Genomic DNA, 17,044 nt, shown 5'->3' with positions numbered 1-17,044 from the left:
TGCACCTTTAAATGTGTGTATTGCACTTTATTGAATCACCCTTGTCAAAGCAGTGAGGTAACTGCGAAACGCGTCGGGTCTACCCGAGAGCCTAAAATAAAAAACCGTTTATGAATTGTGGCCATGGCTCCAGTGGATTCATTTATTTTTCCATAACTGGATTACGTTGGTATATATATATATATATATATATATATATATATATATATATATATATATATATATATACACATATTTTTTATTATTTTTAATGGTCAATTTTTTTTGCGTCATATGATAAAGTCCCCCGTGAGGGACGAAACGCGTCATGGCTGTTGCTTCATGTTGGGAACAATAAAATAATAGCAACTGACAAAATTTGATGGTCTGCGCTCTTTATTGGTGCTTCCAAAACAACAGCCGAATGAGAAGGAGTTCATATGTGTGTGTGTATATATATATATATATATATATATATATATATATATATATATATATATATGTATATATATATATATATATATGTATTCTCGCTCCAAGGTTGTCCACCATTGAGTAGCACACGAGCAGCAGCTTAATTTATGCGTAGGTGAGGACGGGAATCCGCTTGCAGATGCCGCTCCGTAATGGATCTGCCCGACGCGTTTCGAAGCTCCATATGCTTCTCTTCAGGGGCTTTAACGTAAGCGGCGTGCATGACCGCCAACCAACTTCTCCATTTTCCATATGCCACACCCACCATTGGGAGGCTCAGATGAGACTGTGCGTTATGGGAAGTATGGTGTGGAAAGCACAAATCAAGTCCTGTATGGACCCCGCAAGAGTGCCCGTCCTCGATTCCATGTACGGCTGCTGCTTCACTGCCGTGACCCCCAAGGCTCGCGGGGTGGTGCCTGCTCTGCGGCTGGACAGCCACATGTATATTCTCGCTCCAAGGTTGTCCACCATTGAGTAGCACATGAGCAGCAGCTTAATTTATGCGTAGGTGAGGACGGGAATCTGCTTGCAGATGCCGCTCCGTAATGGATCTGCCCGACGCGTTTCGAAGCTCCATATGCTTCTCTTCAGGGGCTTTAACGTAAGCGGCGTGCATGACCGCCAACCAACTTCTACATTTTCCATATGCCACACCCACCATTGGGAGGCTCAGATGAGACTGTGCGTTATGGGAAGTATGGTGTGGAAAGCACAAATCAAGTATGCCGTGGGGGTCACGGCAGTGAAGCAGCAGCTGTATATGGAATCGAGGACGGGCACTCTTGCGGGGTCCATACAGGGCTTGATTTGTGCTTTCTACACCATACTTCCCATAACGCACAGTCTCATCTGAGCCTCCCAATGGTGGGTGTGGCATATGGAAAATGGAGAAGGTGGTTGGCGGTCATGCACGCCGCTTACGTTAAAGCCCCTGAAGAGAAGCATATGGAGCTTTGAAACGCGTCGGGCAGATCCATTACGGAGCGGCATCTGCAAGCGGATTCCCGTCCTCACCTACGCATAAATTAAGCTGCTATTCGTGTGCTACTCAATGGTGGACAACCTTGGAGCGAGAATATACATGCGGCCGTCCAGCCGCAGAGCAGGCACCACCCCGCTAGCCTTGGGGGTCACGGCAGTGAAGCAGCAGCCGTACATGGAATCGAGGACGGGCACTCTTGCGGGGTCCATACAGGACTTGATTTGTGCTTTCCACACCATACTTCCCATAACGCACAGTCTCATCTGAGCCTCCCAATGGTGGGTGAGGCATATGGAAAATGGAGAAGTTGGTTGGCGGTCATGCACACCCCTTACGTTAAAGCCCCTGAAGAGAAGCATATGGAGCTTCGAAACGCGTCGGGCAGATCCATTACGGAGCGGCATCTGCAAGCGGATTCCCGTCCTCACCTACGCATAAATTAAGCTGCTACTCGTGTGCTACTCAATGGTGGACAACCTTGGAGCGAGAATATACATGCGGCCGTCCAGCCGCAGAGCAGGCACCACCCCGCTAGCCTTGGGGGTCACGGCAGTGAAGCAGCAGCCGTACATTCAATCGAGGACGGGCACTCTTGCGGGGTCCATACAGGACTTGATTTGTGCTTTCCACACCATATTTCCCATAACGCACAGTATCATCTGAGCCTCCCAATGGTGGGTGTGGCATATGGAAAATGGAGAAGTTGGTTGGCGGTCATGCACGACGCTTACGTTAAAGCCCCTGAAGAGAAGCATATGGAGCTTTGAAACGCGTCGGGCAGATCCATTACGGAGCGGCATCTGCAAGCGGATTCCCGTCCTCACCTACGCATAAATTAAGCTGCTGCTCGTGTGCTACTCAATGGTGGACAACCTTGGAGCGAGAATATATATATATATATATATATATATATATATATATATATATATATATATTTTTTTTTTTTTTTTTTTTAATTAGTTTTATTGGTCAATGTTTAATTTGTACAGTGTTTATGAGTTGTTAATCCATTCACTGGAATTGTTGATGACAAAAAGTGATTTTAAATAATTTTTGGTATCATTGGACACTGTATTTTATGGTAAATGGCTTTTATGATTGATTTAATCGAAATAAAGCTTAAATTGAATTGAATGGAGGTATGGATGATCGCACTAGGTTTGAAGCTGTTGAGCATACTCTGAATTCTTCTAATACTTTTGATAGATGAAATCAATATCAAATGTCTGATTATTCGACTTCTGATTTGAAGGATTCTGCTTATGCACAGGAATGTCTAGGATGGGATAAGGAATCAGTTGAAGTCCCAGTAGATCAGCAGGGTCCTTATGTTAACGCACATGTTTTGGGTTCTACTGATCGGTTTTTGGTTGACACTGGAGCTACTTGTACTGCCCTGTCTAAACAATTGGTTCCAAGGGCTCCCCTGTATGGCTTTACAATCGCATCGAAAAGATTCGATGGGACACCTTCCCTTAGCCCATTGTCACAAACACTTGCAATAAAATGTTCTGCTGCATGCCCATTTTTGCTCTTCCCTTACACACCGGAAAATATTCTGGGTCTCGATATGCTCAAGCATTTTCGAGCTACGATACCTTGTTCCCCAGAAGGCGTGCGTGTCATTTTGAAGGATAACTATCACATGGTTGAGAAATCTTATCTCATTAGAGAAGATATTGCTTTGGCATCACTTCCTAGTACTTTGTGGGCTACATCAGATTCCGATTTGGGGCAATTGGTTATTCCACTAGTTCATATTCAACTGAAGGAAGGCGCTTGATTACCTCGACTGCCTCAATATAAAATTTCTCGAGAAGGTGAGGAGGCACTCATACGCATTGTTCAAGATTTGCTTGGAGTAGGAGTTGTGGAAGAAGTCCCCTACAATATTTGCAATAGCCCTATCCTTCCCATACTGAAGAAAGGCACTGATACTAAAATCCACAGGTTTATCATTGATTTGCGAGAGGTTAATAAGATTGTAGTGCCCCAATACCCGGTAGTCTCTGACATCACAACACTCCTTACCATGGTTCCTCCGACTGCGACTACCTTTTCTTTGATTGATTTGAAGAATGCCTTCTTCTCAATCCCTATTCATCCTGACAGCCGATATTTGTTCGGCTTCACTTTGAATAATCGATCCTTCAGATTTTGTAGAGCTCCACAGGGGTATACAGAGGGTCCTAGTATTTACAGCCAAGTATTGAAAAGGCATCTTGATTCTTTCCCTGTGCCAACAGGGGTGCCTCTCATACAATATGTTGATGACATCTTGTTGGCGGCTGATACCTCTGAACAGTGAGAAGAAAGAACACTGTCATTGCTTTCATTTCTTGCATCACAAAATCACAAGGTTCCTCAGAAGAAATTGCAATATTGTAGACAGAAGGTTACCTATTTAGGTCACCTCCTGTCTATGGAGGGACGTGCACTCACACCAGATCGCATTCAAGCTGTCTTAGACACTCCTGTGCCCCGCACTCAGAAAGATGTTCGTGCATTCATTGGTCTTACTTCTTTCTGTAGGCAGTGGATCTCTAGCTTCTCACATATTGTTAAACCCTTGTTGGCCCTTCTTACTTAAAACACTCCAATATCCCTTCCATGGACGACTGAATGCCAGAATGCTTTCCAGCAGTTGCGTCATGTTCAGCACCAGTATTAGGTACTCCAGACTACACTAAGGCTTTCATGCTCTATGTACACGAGAGGAAACGATTTATAACAACAGGCGATTCCATACACCCTATCGGTGAGGCCGTTAAGAGACAATCGCACTGCTTTTTATATTGATCAGCACAACCTGCAGTGGGCACAACACAGCAATATTTAACTTCCTGTGCAGAGCAGAATGAGTATTTGAGTATTCAGAATTTAAAATAAAGCACATACATGAGAAACGCTTAGGTGATTCACTGCATAAATAGCTGAAATAAATGCACGATTAATATACAACAAAGACTGAATACATTAAGAATCTAGTGGTTACAAAGATCACAAGGGAAGACGATAAGAGTGAAGCTATTCTGGGGACAGATAGCTGACTTTTGAGGATGGCTTTCAATGGTGGACGTGCAGCACACTGACACGACAGAGTGAGATTATCCACTCGTAAGGTAATTTTGCCACTGATCAAACTACAAAATCTGTAGCAAATCTGCACAATGTAGCAGCAGTAACCTGGTCACACACTAAAGGAGACATGGAAATACACTCAAGAGTGCAGTCATCACACAAACAGATAGCCCCTGCTTTCTTGGGAAGTACAACTAGAAAAGGTGGTCATCCTAAAGTCACATAACAGGGAAGGAGTTCTGATTTCATTAAAGCAGTTCATGAAGGGGTAGGTGCAGCCCACAAAGGAGTCTCAGCTACTCTGCTTATATTACAGGAAAGCAAATGGTAGCCATTAATGTCCAAATTAACTCAGCAGTATAGGCTACAGTGATCTGTAGATAAATAAAACCTCAGACAACAGGGAGATCCCTATAATCCCCTCTTGTGAAAGGAGCACGGCCATTTTAAATCATTTACCTTAAACACGTAGGTTTGCTCGGAACAATAAATAAATACAAATGCATGTTGATAGTTGTAGTTTCCAGTAGTTGCTTTATGAAGATGTAGCCAAAGATCCAGATCATGGTTTGCGCAGTCGCAAAAGACGTGTACGTAGTAGCAATTGGTGAAGTGTGTACCTCTCACTGAGATCAAGGGCCGGATTTTACTTTCAAAGTCTAAGAACAAGATATTTTTAGGTGAAAGTTCACCTTCAATTCTTGCTTCTCTTTAGGCTCAGTACAAACAGGTCAGAAGAGAAAGCCACTAGTATGATTAAACAAGCCTTGACAGTGAAGGTCTTAAGTAATGGAAAACCATAGCTAAACAACCTATACTACACACAGAGAGCTTTAAATCCTACACCAAGGTATGTCCTGTAAAACCGCAAGCATTATGAAATGGTGTTCAGCCCAAAGATGTATATGCCAGATGTTTAAGGAAGAGAGAATCCTCATTACTAGTCACTCCTCGATATGTTAATGGGTTTTGAGATTACATGTCAAAGGTTGAGTGAAGCACCAGTGGCTGCAGTCCCATCAATGTGTGGTGGTTACTCAAGGATGGATAACTTGTGGGTGAAGAGCATTTGGTCCCACCAAGAGAGAACCCATACCAGTTATAACAAAAGAGGGAACAGGAAAGGTGGTTATACCACTGTTGTCCAGAAGAATAAAAGAATAAGAGACAGGTGGCAATTAAGTGGGTTAAGCTGTACCATGTGGCCTATACTGTGGAGCCAACCAGTGCAGATGTCAGATATTGAGAACTATGATAACATCACAAATTGTGTCACAGTTGTAACACCGTCAATGAAGAGTAACCAAATCCAAGCAGTAAACAATGAATAATAGAACATACAGTGGCAACAACAGCTACATCATCATGAGATGGCTTGAGTTTAGGCGTGCCATGGAGTTTTATCCAGAGCATCAATGAACTCCTGTCCAGACAGCATTGCCATTGATGCCATTCATGATTTGGCTGACTGTGATTGTGTTGCTAAACCAAATGGAACACAGTGAATATATTCCAGAAATCGAATATTCCCACTGAGTAACAATGAAGCTTGGTAAACAAGAAGGGTTACATACAGTTTCTAGAAGTGTGTCAAATAAGTCTGGGGTCAAAATGATAGCTTCTCCACTGCAAGATGGATTCTACTGGGAGAATTTGGGCTACCAAATCCTGATACCAACTGAGACTGTACACGTCCCATATACAATTTGCCTGAATCTAGATGACATCTTATCACCAGCACTTTTAGCCATTGACTTGCAAAGGAACATCATAATGGCCTTTCTAGCACACCCACAATCCTATACTTCTAGGTACAATGCAGACCCCCATCTTACTATGAATAATTACAAATAAGGTCATAATCGATGTGCTAAATAGTTGTACAAGAATGGTCTTTCCTCACAATTAGTGGGAGCAGTCGGCTGTGCTGATATGGGGGGGGAGACAATGATTTTGCATAGTTCTACAATAATGGTCTTTCCACACTATTAGTGGGAGCAGTGTGCTGTGTTACCACCTACACCAGTTGCTCTGTTTGCTCCCTTCAGTTGCCACATTTGCTGTGGAATGGTTCTTTAGGCCCGCCCCTCTCCATTCACTCGGTTAGAGGCTTTCGTGCCTAGTGCTGTTTGTGTAGTTCTTGATTGTTTCACTGGTGGTGGGTGAGATTTGGAGGGGATCCCTCAAGTTCAGTCTGGGATCTTGGGGCTCATCTTTTCTGTTCCCTCTTGTTTCTTTTGGGCCTCGGTCATTGTTTATGCAGCTGTTTGCAAATTTGGAGCTGCTGGTTACTACTGTGCAGAGAGCTGCACAGACGTAATGTGAGTGGCGGCATTGCCGTCACGTGACTGGAGGCGCGTTGATCAGGTGACGGAGGGACCGTCTGTTTTTATTGCATCCTACTTTACCTAGAAGCTTGCCTTAATTTCCCTTTCCTGTTCGGAAGGAATCCAGAAGTCTGCTGCACCACCTTGATTGCCTGCCTTCTCTGCTGGGTCCCATTCTTCCTGGGCGGCCCAACAGTGTACTGTTCCCTGCTGTATGGACCAGTCTGCCTTGTTTGAGGTTACTTCTTACTCCCTCTGGACTATCAACAGCTAGTCAACCCCTGTATGTAAACCCTGTTCGCAGCCCCTTCCTAGTTCTCTTTGGCAGATCATAAAGGATTTGAGAATGTGTTTTTTACTCCCTCTTGATTGCCCTCGTTGGGTCTCATGACTGTGACTTATCGTCCTGATTTCAAAGTTCCCTATGCTGGCAATAGCAACAATGTGTGGATGTAGTCCTATGGATTAAGAGGAGTCCGGTGGTGCTTTTGCGACTCCTAAGGATTATTGTGTGTTCTATATAGGATCTGATGCATTACATGATATGGGTGAGCATGTTCCACTGATATCTCTTCTGAGTAAGTCAGATTGAATCTACCTTCTAGATATGTGTATGAATGTTGTATATGCTCACCACCATTGTGATCTGTCTTAGTTGGAGATGGTTCACGGCTAGAAAATGGCCAAGATTCTTCTCAGGTTACTTGTGTTTAAGGCTGACAGTTTAGTGATGTCGCTTTTTGTCTTCCGCTACTATTCTGATTCATACAAGAGTGTGGACAGAATGTAGCTCTGGTAAAGCCTCAGTGTGGCCATGGTCCTGTACTGACATTACCTCAACATTTTGTTTAGCATCCTGAATGCATTCCTGGCCTTGTTCAGTCTGCTCTTGTAGTCACTGCCTGCCCCTCCATCATGTATGATAGTACTGCCTAGGTAGGTAACTCTTCAGTCATGGCTAGATACACTCCAACCACCTTGACTGGAGAAGGATTTGGAATGTTGAGCGGCATGACTTCTGATTTCCTTGTGTTGTTCATCAGAACACTTGCTGTGCATAGGCGTTGAGGCGAGAAATCTATTCCTGCACATGCTGGTGTGTGTGAGAGAGCAAGGCAAGGTCATCTGCATAGTAAAGGTCCTCCAGTGTAGAAAATAAGGTTCATCTGAAGCCTCTGGTTGGTCTTCTGTTGTGCTTCACATCACCCAATTGATGACTAGGTTGAAGAGCAACGCTGACATCATGCATCCCTGTCTCACTGTGGTCTTGACTTCGAAGCTATACTCACTATTTTACTTGGGACTGACAGAAGGGTGATTCCACATCAGTTGCTACTGTTGGGTAATGCTCTTGGATGCCTTGGTTCCAATCATCTGGTACTTTCTTTCCCTCCCAAATCGATGTAAAGGGTGTTTTTTGGTTTCTTGACTGAAGTTTCCGGGTCTGCCTTGAACATTTCTGCAATAAGGTTGTCATGGGTAGGATTTTTTTTGCTATTGAGAGATCAGTTGGCAGTGACGACTTCTTCTTTCTGTGGTGGGATGTGTTCACATCCAAGTCTGACTCTGCTTCTTGGATGTCCGCTTCGTTTGTTGGTGCTGGTCTGGTCAACACTTCTTTGAAGTGCTCGGCCCAGAGTGCCTTTCTCTGTTAGGAGTAGTCTGCATTGCTTGCCCTTGATAAAGATTTTGTATGGGGCACAAGATTTACAATGGACTAACTTTGTGATCTTCCCGGTTTTCCTCGACTGGCTGCCTCCTCTGCGAGTTTATCCATGTATGCCCGCTTGTCTGCTCTTGTGTTTCATCTGAGTGTTCTGCTTGCTTGTATGTACTGTTGCTTGTACTTCTCTTGCAGCCTCTCAGATTTGGCTTCCATGAGTTTTTTTGCTGTCCTCATGTCTTCAGAAACCTGCCATGTATCTTGCCTTATCCATTCCTTCCTCTTCCTTGTCTTGGTTCCCAGACATGCTTCACTGCTCTTCACATTTGTCTAAAATACCTGTTCTCATTCCTTGCATCGGCCAGTGGCTCAGACTGATCTTCTGTAAATGCCAGGCATTCAAACCTATTTTTGATTTGTAAAACAGTTGCCTTCTTGGTCTTGGGGTCCTGTATTTTGCCACATCAGAGTGCTGTTGCCCTGATGTTTTGCACTCTGCTTTTCTGAACTTCAGCTTCACAAGAGCGGTCACTAGATGGTGATCGCTGCAGACATAAGCTCTCCTCACTCTAACATCTTGCAGAGAACGTCTCCAGGTGCCGCTTATCATCAGGTGATCATTCTGTTTCTGTCTCTGCCATTGGGCGAGCACCATGTTAGTTTGTGAATATAACAGTGGGAGAAGGGAGTACCACCAATGACCAAATCATTTTTTGCACAAACTTCCAACAGACTTTCTTCATTGTCATTGATAAATCCACAACCTTCCCACGGCTCTATCATGGTTCAAAATACCTATATTTTTGTTGTATAGGTATACATGGTAAAGGCATATGCATGGTAAAGACTTGCACAGTAAAGACATTGTGTGGTAATGGTAATGCATGGTAATGACTACATGGTAAAGGTTCTTTCCTGTGGATGGAAGGCAGAAAATAATATAGACAGTGCTTGGGAGTAGGGGTGGAATTAGATTGAAACTTGGGTGGGGGAACTAAGATTCTGAAAGTGGTGGGGCGGGCAGAGCTAGCTTCAAAGCCCAAGTCACTATTTTTCAAAAACTCTTTCTTCACTGTAAAATGTTGCATTTTAAGACTCACTGGGCTAGTATATTGGCTTGTTGTGGAATTCCATGCCCCAGTTTCGGGGAAAGTCAGTGGCAAATTGTATCTTCTAACACACAAAATGCCCAGTTGAATAGAGATTCTTTCCCTTCATTTCTTTTTCTTTCCTTCTTCTTGCAGATTTTCTTACTTCCTTGTTGCCTTCCTTCCTGTTTTTCCTTATGCCTTCCTTTTTTTTCCTTATGCCTTCCTTTTTCCTTGCTTCTTCTTAAAAGGTAAGGCTAGGAGCCAATGCGAGACGGATAGTTTCTCTTTAGATCTGTGTTAGCCAATACCTTTTGATTTTACTAAAAGTATCTATATTATATATTTACTCTTTGGGATTCAGCCAGATTTCATCCATTTGTCCAGGGCCAGCTTGGGAACCGAAGGCAGACTTGGCAGTTTTCTCGGACCAGTCCTGGAGAGAGGAGGCGGGGTTTTGGGGATGACTACCTGGTCCCTGGGTAGCACTGCCTGCCCCGGTAGGCTGGAAACGCTTGTTTGCTGCTTTTGTTACTGGGGGCCGATATTTGCAGCAGTGCTGCAAAACAAGCCCCTAGTAACCAAACCAGTCCCCACTGCTTCAAAACCAGCCCCCACCCTTCCAGCCTTCAAGGAAAATGCCTGATGCCCGCTACGGCCAGTACGGCCCTGCATTTGTCTGTGACTGTGTCATTCACATTTTTCTTCAACCCACTCCAGCATGACTCAAGCAGCAATGTTAGCTCACTTCAGCCACTGACTGATTTTACTCTGGCCTTATAGCCCGCTGCAGAGGGCTATACAGGTTATTAAAGCTACTCAACCGAAGTTATAGATCCAAGCTGCAGAAAAGAGCCTATAACGAGGGAGAGGGCCTTTAACAAACGGTATAGCCAGAGGCAGAAGGGCTATAAGGCTATTCCAACATTCCACCCACTAAGGGTAGAATATTCTAAATTTAAAAGGGAGAAACACAAAGACAAACATTGGAATGTTGGAGCAGAAGGCTTATAACAGCCTTTAAAAGCCCGAAGCTACTCCCTTGTCCTCAATGGAGCTCTCAGCATTCCAATGTTCTAATATGTGTTACAACGTGCTGTCCTTTGACAAGGAGCACATCTACTCATAAGGTATTTCCGAACAATAGAGTTTTGCAAACACCATGTGAAAACAAAACAAAAGCTGCCAAAAGGCTTACTAGCCAATGCCATACTTATTGGCTTTGCCAATACCTGTTGTACTTGGTGCTCATAAGTTACACTCATTCTAATGCAGCACACTGAGCTGTGAACTGTCATCAAAGCACTGCATACAGATCGCAAGACATAGGATTAGAACCTTATTGTTTCTCTCCTCAATCTTTTGTTATCCTTAGGTTGTTAAAAGAGTTCTTTCGGGTAGTAATACAATTTTAATAGTATGGCGTCCCCAATCACTGTGGTACTTTTCCAATCTTGAGTTCATGAGGCACATTTGCAAATACTTTGAGCACCAGGTTTGTATCACAAAAAAGACTCGAACTTGCTGCAAAATGTAGTTTAGGAGTTTACGTTCCAGTGCAAATCCTTAATTGCTTTGAAAAGTAGCCCTAAAGTAACAAAATGTAGCACCATGAGTTACTTTGTATCAAGGAGGTGTACCATGGCTGGAATATGGACGTTCCCATGCACACACCCACCCATGTATTTTGATGCTAATCCCTAGCTACTAACTTAGGAAGAAAAGGATTTGCATTAAAAGATTTCGCCTCCTCAAGGCATTCGTAAAGTTGGAGAAAATATTTATTTTCTCCATACCTTTTCGACATTGTATTGGGGATGTGCAGTGCTGCCCACATGCAAAGAGGTAAAGTGTCTGGAACCGTACCCTTGCAGAACTAAACCTATGTTTGACTAAACCTCACCTGAAATGACGCTATCAATTCTGTAAGTTGTAGAGCAGCCCAACACCTGCCTCGATTCGCATACCATGTCCCTTGTTCACCAACCACATATTACTGTACTGCACCACTAGTGGAAGAGCTGGCGAGCGCCCCAGGTAATGTGTGCCACCTTCGCCCAGTCCTGGCTTTTGAACTAAAGAGAGGCAGCTTGCGGGGACATTTGAGCCCATGATTTTTATGATAAAAAGAAAAAATACAAGCACTGAAATATAACCTGCGGTTGGCTTTAAAGCCAAGATCAGCTGAAGGTTCCATACATGGTCTGAGCCACTTGATGGCTATAGTGAAATATACTTGGAGATAAAATATCAGCGTGCTCACAGCAGCGAGGTAATACACCCAGCCTTCACATAAGAGCGCCTATAGGCTAAAGATGTTTTACCATGGTGGACATGTTCTTCCCTTTCTACTGGGCTCTACTTGATACACTAATGCCCACATTGGTGTAAAACCGGGGTCATCGACAACTGAACTAGTTAGAACCAACCGACAAATTATAATAATTTGTAACACAAAGGTTCATCTCTGTATCCTCTATGGCTTGGAGTCTTCATCACTCTTCTTCATTGTGATAATTTTATGCACAACACTGAAATGAAAGGCTGAGTTGGCCTTGTGAAGATTTAAACCTACCACATTCAAGTTACGCTAATATTAATACTACACAACAGGCACGCCAACTTTCTCAACTATGCCACCGCTTTAACCTGAAACAAACAATTGGAAGAACGACTGCGGCAAGAGGTTGCATGTCATGTGTGACAGCTTCAAGCAGTTGTGTTTTTTAAGTATAGGTGTACCTCTCTATCTATGCCCTCAGTATTCACCATCATTTTACTGTCACCATTTCAAGCTCCTGTAACTAAAAAAAAGCCCAGACCTTGTAGCTTTGCCAATGCTTGTTTTAAGGTTGCCACTAGATTGATTCTTTACATCTATTCTGATGATGATGAGCCCCCGTAATTAGGACACGACGGTTCAAATCAGTTAATTTTTCACTAGTTTGATTTTTATGCATGACTACTATTAAGCAAGCGCCTTATAGACTAAAGTTAATTACATTGAATAACGCTATCCCATGCTAGTACTCATTGTTAGACACGGACAAACCAATCATTGTGTGTTGCACTAGTTTTTTCCAGATACACTTTTTGCACCACGTTCGCTTAGCACAAATTGTTTCTCTAGCTCTCTAGCCCTTCTACAAGACTAAACGTATACAATCTAATGTTTCCATTATATTGTGGCCCATGTGCTCTACGCTTTGTAATGTGATTTATTTACATCTTAAGCACTTATAGGATAAATAGGTTTAACCTATTAACCGTTTACTGTGCAGATTTAATAGATTAATGCTCAACAGGAAGCTATGGTGTTGGTACATTAATACCTACGTCGATGGATACAGTGCTCCGAATGAACATGGTGCCTGCTTGGAAGTAACAGGTAGGATTCTACCCCAGGGGCTCACGTGAGACGTTGCAGGTGCTGCTTCTTACTGAACAAAGGCTGTGTTTGCATTCTACTGAGTTCTATCGCTCCATGCTCACATTGTTTTTACTTAGCTGATGATTGTATATGTGTCGAAGAGCCTTTCCCCAGTAGCTTTGGAAAATGCTGTGTCCATACTATTCTGCTGCTTCTTCTGCAATACAATAGGCCAGGTAAAAAAAACACATTCCCACTCATTAACACTGTGAAACTGGTACAGAGACCTCCCAAATCGAAGTGGGCTTGGAAAACAAGACACTTAAACACAGGAGTGTCCTACTAGACTGCACCCAAAATGGCTGCCGCTATGCCGTTGGTGCAGTCACACCCTTTTTTCATATCTGTGTTCAATTACCTTGGTAGATACATTTTCAGTTATTTCCTCAGTGGGCAAAGATGGGCCAAGATTCGGAGAAGTACTACGGACGGCCTCTTCCATGACTTCAGCAGTGGCAGCAGCATCTAGAAGAACAAACTCATACTATCACATGATGACTAAAGCCTCAACCAATCTTTTCTACCGATGTGAAGTAAATACAAAATGAGTTTTCAACTGTTTATTTTGGCTGTTACAGAAGTACAACTTTATTACCTGGCACATCCTCTACAGAAGGCATCTGTGTATAGTTTACATACCTGGCTGAATATCGCCGAGCAAGCCAACCAGCTCAAAACTGTTTAACGAAATAGCTGTACTAACCTCACATGTGATCGGAACTAAAAACACAAGTCTTCCGCATGATGTCACAAATGCAACAGAATGGCAGTGACAGAATCAACACTTAAGATTCTTTTTGAACTAGGGAGAAGATGGGAAATTATTCGATGGGGGGAGCGAGCATGAGGTTCAAGTTTGAATCGAAAGCCGGGTCTGATCGCTCAGTGGACTAATGCATCCCCTGCCGGGGCCTGTGTTCGACCTCACGGTCACTCCAAATCCCGGCGGGTCCACCCAGTCTTCCATCCATCTGAGGTCAATAACATGAGTACCGTTGGGTAAAAAGAAACCTCTGTTATTCAGCGCCAAGATACCCATCAGGGTGTACGCGTGCTTTACAAATACACACGTTATGTTATGTTAGACGTTAGAAACACTGATTAACCACTGATAAAGTTACAGTAACTACAATGTTCATCCTCAGTATTAGACGTCCGCTTAATGAGTATGTGTGATGCAATTCAATAAAGCATTGAAATGGTACAGGGAGGAGGAGACGAGTGACAGATTGCCACATCCATGTTTCTGCAAGAAGCAGGCAGTTTCGTAGATTTCAGAATAACAAACACGGCAGCTGATTTCTCCGATGAGGCCATCATGGTTATTGGTCTGTTGGCACAGCTCAGTCTCCAGACACTGGGGTGTAGGCTGAGTAGATTCAAGGGGAGGACTTTACTCTGTGGCTGAGACAAGAGTTCCCCCTGACTTGGAACCATGATCGAAGAAAAGTTGCTCATGCCCAAAAGCTCTGTTTATCACATTCCCCTGGCTCAATCCGGAGCAAATAAAATGAGATGTGCCTGGTAGTTTCTGACCTTTTTCATAACTCAGGGCAGAAGAGAAAGTGGGAAGGCATACAGGAGACCTGTGCTCCAGTCCAGCTAGAACACATCTCATATCGAGTAGTCTTGCAGAAACTCAAATGCCCAAATCTTTTGACACTGCACGTTGTCGCCTGTGGCCAAGAGATCTAGCCAGGGTGGAGGCCAATGCCGGAAGATGCCCTGTGCAACCTCAGACTGTAGTCACCATTCATGGTGCCAGACACTGTCTAGTGAGCTTGTCCGCTCTGGCATTTAAGGACCCTGCCAGGTGGTCTGTGATCAGGAAGATGCCCTGACACTCCAATCAACTCCAGAGGTGCAGAGCTTCCAGGCAGAGGGACAAGGACCCCACACTGTTGAATCTATTGCAATACCACATAGGGGTGGTGTTGTCGATTAGAACATGCACCGGCCTCCCTTTGGTGGATGGTAGGAAGACCACTCTCAGAGGCACCCTCCTCTACCGACCTCCAGGATCCCGTGCACAATTCAGTGACGACATCACCGACTTTATCACCCCACACGCCTCCCCTCCGAGGATTACATTCTACTGGGAGACCTCAACTTTCACCTCGAAAAGAGCAATGACAGCAACGCCACCACCCTTCTGGACAATCTCGCCAACCTCGGACTCAAACAAATTGTCACTACCCCCACCCACATCGCAGGTCACACACTTGACCCTATCTTCACCTCCAGCAAACATGTCTCCTTCAGTCACACCACCACTCTCCATTGGACGGACCACAGCTGCGTTCACTTTATCTACAATAAGATTACAACTCACAACCACCCTCAACCTTCTCTCCGAAGAAACTGGAACAAAATCACCATCGACCAGATCTCCTCATCGCTCCTTCAGAACCCCCCTGTCCACTCCTCAAACCCCGACCAAGCAGTCATCAACCTCACCCAATGGCTTTCAAACAGCGCTGACATCCTAGCACCATTGAAAAAACATCAAACCAAACTAGGCAGCAAAAACGCCTCCTGGTTCAACGATGATCTTAAGAAATCGAAGAAACTCTGTCGCTCCCTCGAGAAGGCCTGGAAAAAAGACCCAAACACCAGCACCAGGGACGCCTTCAAAAAAGCCACCCGCATACACCACCAACTAATCCGTTCTGCCAAAAAAGCCGCATTCAAAGACCGACTAGATAACAACGCCCACAACAGCAAGGAATTATTCAACATTGTCAAAGAATTTACCAACCCCTCAGCCAACTCCAACGACATCACCCCCTCTCAAACCCTCTGCGACTCCCTAGCTTCCTTCTTCCACAACAAAATCACAGACATCCACAACAGCTTCGACAACCAACGCGGAGACCAACCCACCCAACCTTCTGCCGTACCTTCACCCCCCTTGAACATCCTTAACAACTGGAACCCAATCTCCACTGAGGACACCATCCGCCTGATGAACTCCATCCACTCAGGATCCCCCACAGACCCATGCCCCCACCACATCTTCAACAAAGCAGACTCCATCATAGCACCACACCTCAGAGACGTCATCAACTGCTCCCTCAACTCCGCCACCTTCCCGGAAAGCAGGAAACACGCCGAACTTAGCACTCTTCTGAAAAAGCCCACAGCTGACCCCACCGAACTCAAAAACTACCGCCCCATCTCGCTCCTTCCATTCCCGGCCAAAGTCATCGAGAAAGCTGTCAACAACCAGCTCGCCGCCTTCCTCGAATCCAACAAATCCCTCGACCCTTCACAGTCCGGCTTCCGAGCCAAACACAGCACGGAGACCGCCCTCATCGCAGCAACAGACGACATTCGAACTCTACTGGACAATGGAGACACAGTCGCCCTCATCCTCCTTGACCTCTCCGCAGCCTTCGACACAGTCTGCCATAGCACCCTTCTACAGCGCCTCAGAAACATCGGAATCCAAGGAAAAGCACTGGAATGGATCACCTCGTTCCTCACCGGAAGAACACAGAGAGTCCGCCTCCCACCGTTCAAGTCAGAGGCCTCTGAACTCATTTGCGGCGTGCCACAAGGATCTTCACTCAGCCCCACCCTCTTCAACGTATACATGAGCCCCCTCGCGGACATCGCACGCCAACACAACCTCAACATCATCTCCTACGCTGATGACACTCAACTTATCCTCTCACTCAGCAAAGACCCTAACACCGCCAAAACCAACTTATATGAAGGAATTAAAGAAGTTGCCGAGTGGATGAAGCACAGCCGTCTGAAACTGAACTCAGACAAAACAGAAGTCCTTATCCTAGGCACCTCTCCCTCCGCCTGGGATGACTCTTGGTGGCCAGAGGCCCTAGGAAAAGCACCCATCCCGACAGACCACGCGAATAACCTGGGTGTCATCCTCGACTCCTCACTCTCAATGACCAGACAAGTCAACGCCGTTTCATCATCCTGCTTTAACATTCTCCGCATGCTCAAAAAAACATTTCGCTGGATCCCCACCGAAACCAGAAAAACGGTCACCCA

The 17,044-nt window shown here is 44.7% G+C and overlaps 1 protein-coding gene across 1 annotated transcript in view; it reads right to left on the bottom strand.

Annotated features, from left to right (window-relative positions):
- Positions 1-17,044, bottom strand: part of LOC147722860 (kinesin-like protein KIF17) — a 1,643,424-nt gene that overhangs the window by 415,437 nt on the left and 1,210,943 nt on the right. The window contains exon 8 of the mRNA XM_086965286.1: positions 13,386-13,492. Coding sequence (XP_086821412.1) covers positions 13,386-13,492 — 107 coding nt within the window. The remainder of the gene's footprint in view (positions 1-13,385; positions 13,493-17,044) is intronic.

This window comes from Lissotriton vulgaris, chromosome 4_1 (genome assembly GCF_964263255.1).
Source record: "Lissotriton vulgaris chromosome 4_1, aLisVul1.2, whole genome shotgun sequence".
Classification (NCBI taxonomy): domain Eukaryota; kingdom Metazoa; phylum Chordata; class Amphibia; order Caudata; family Salamandridae; genus Lissotriton; species Lissotriton vulgaris.
This window is presented reverse-complemented; position numbering and strand designations above follow the sequence as displayed.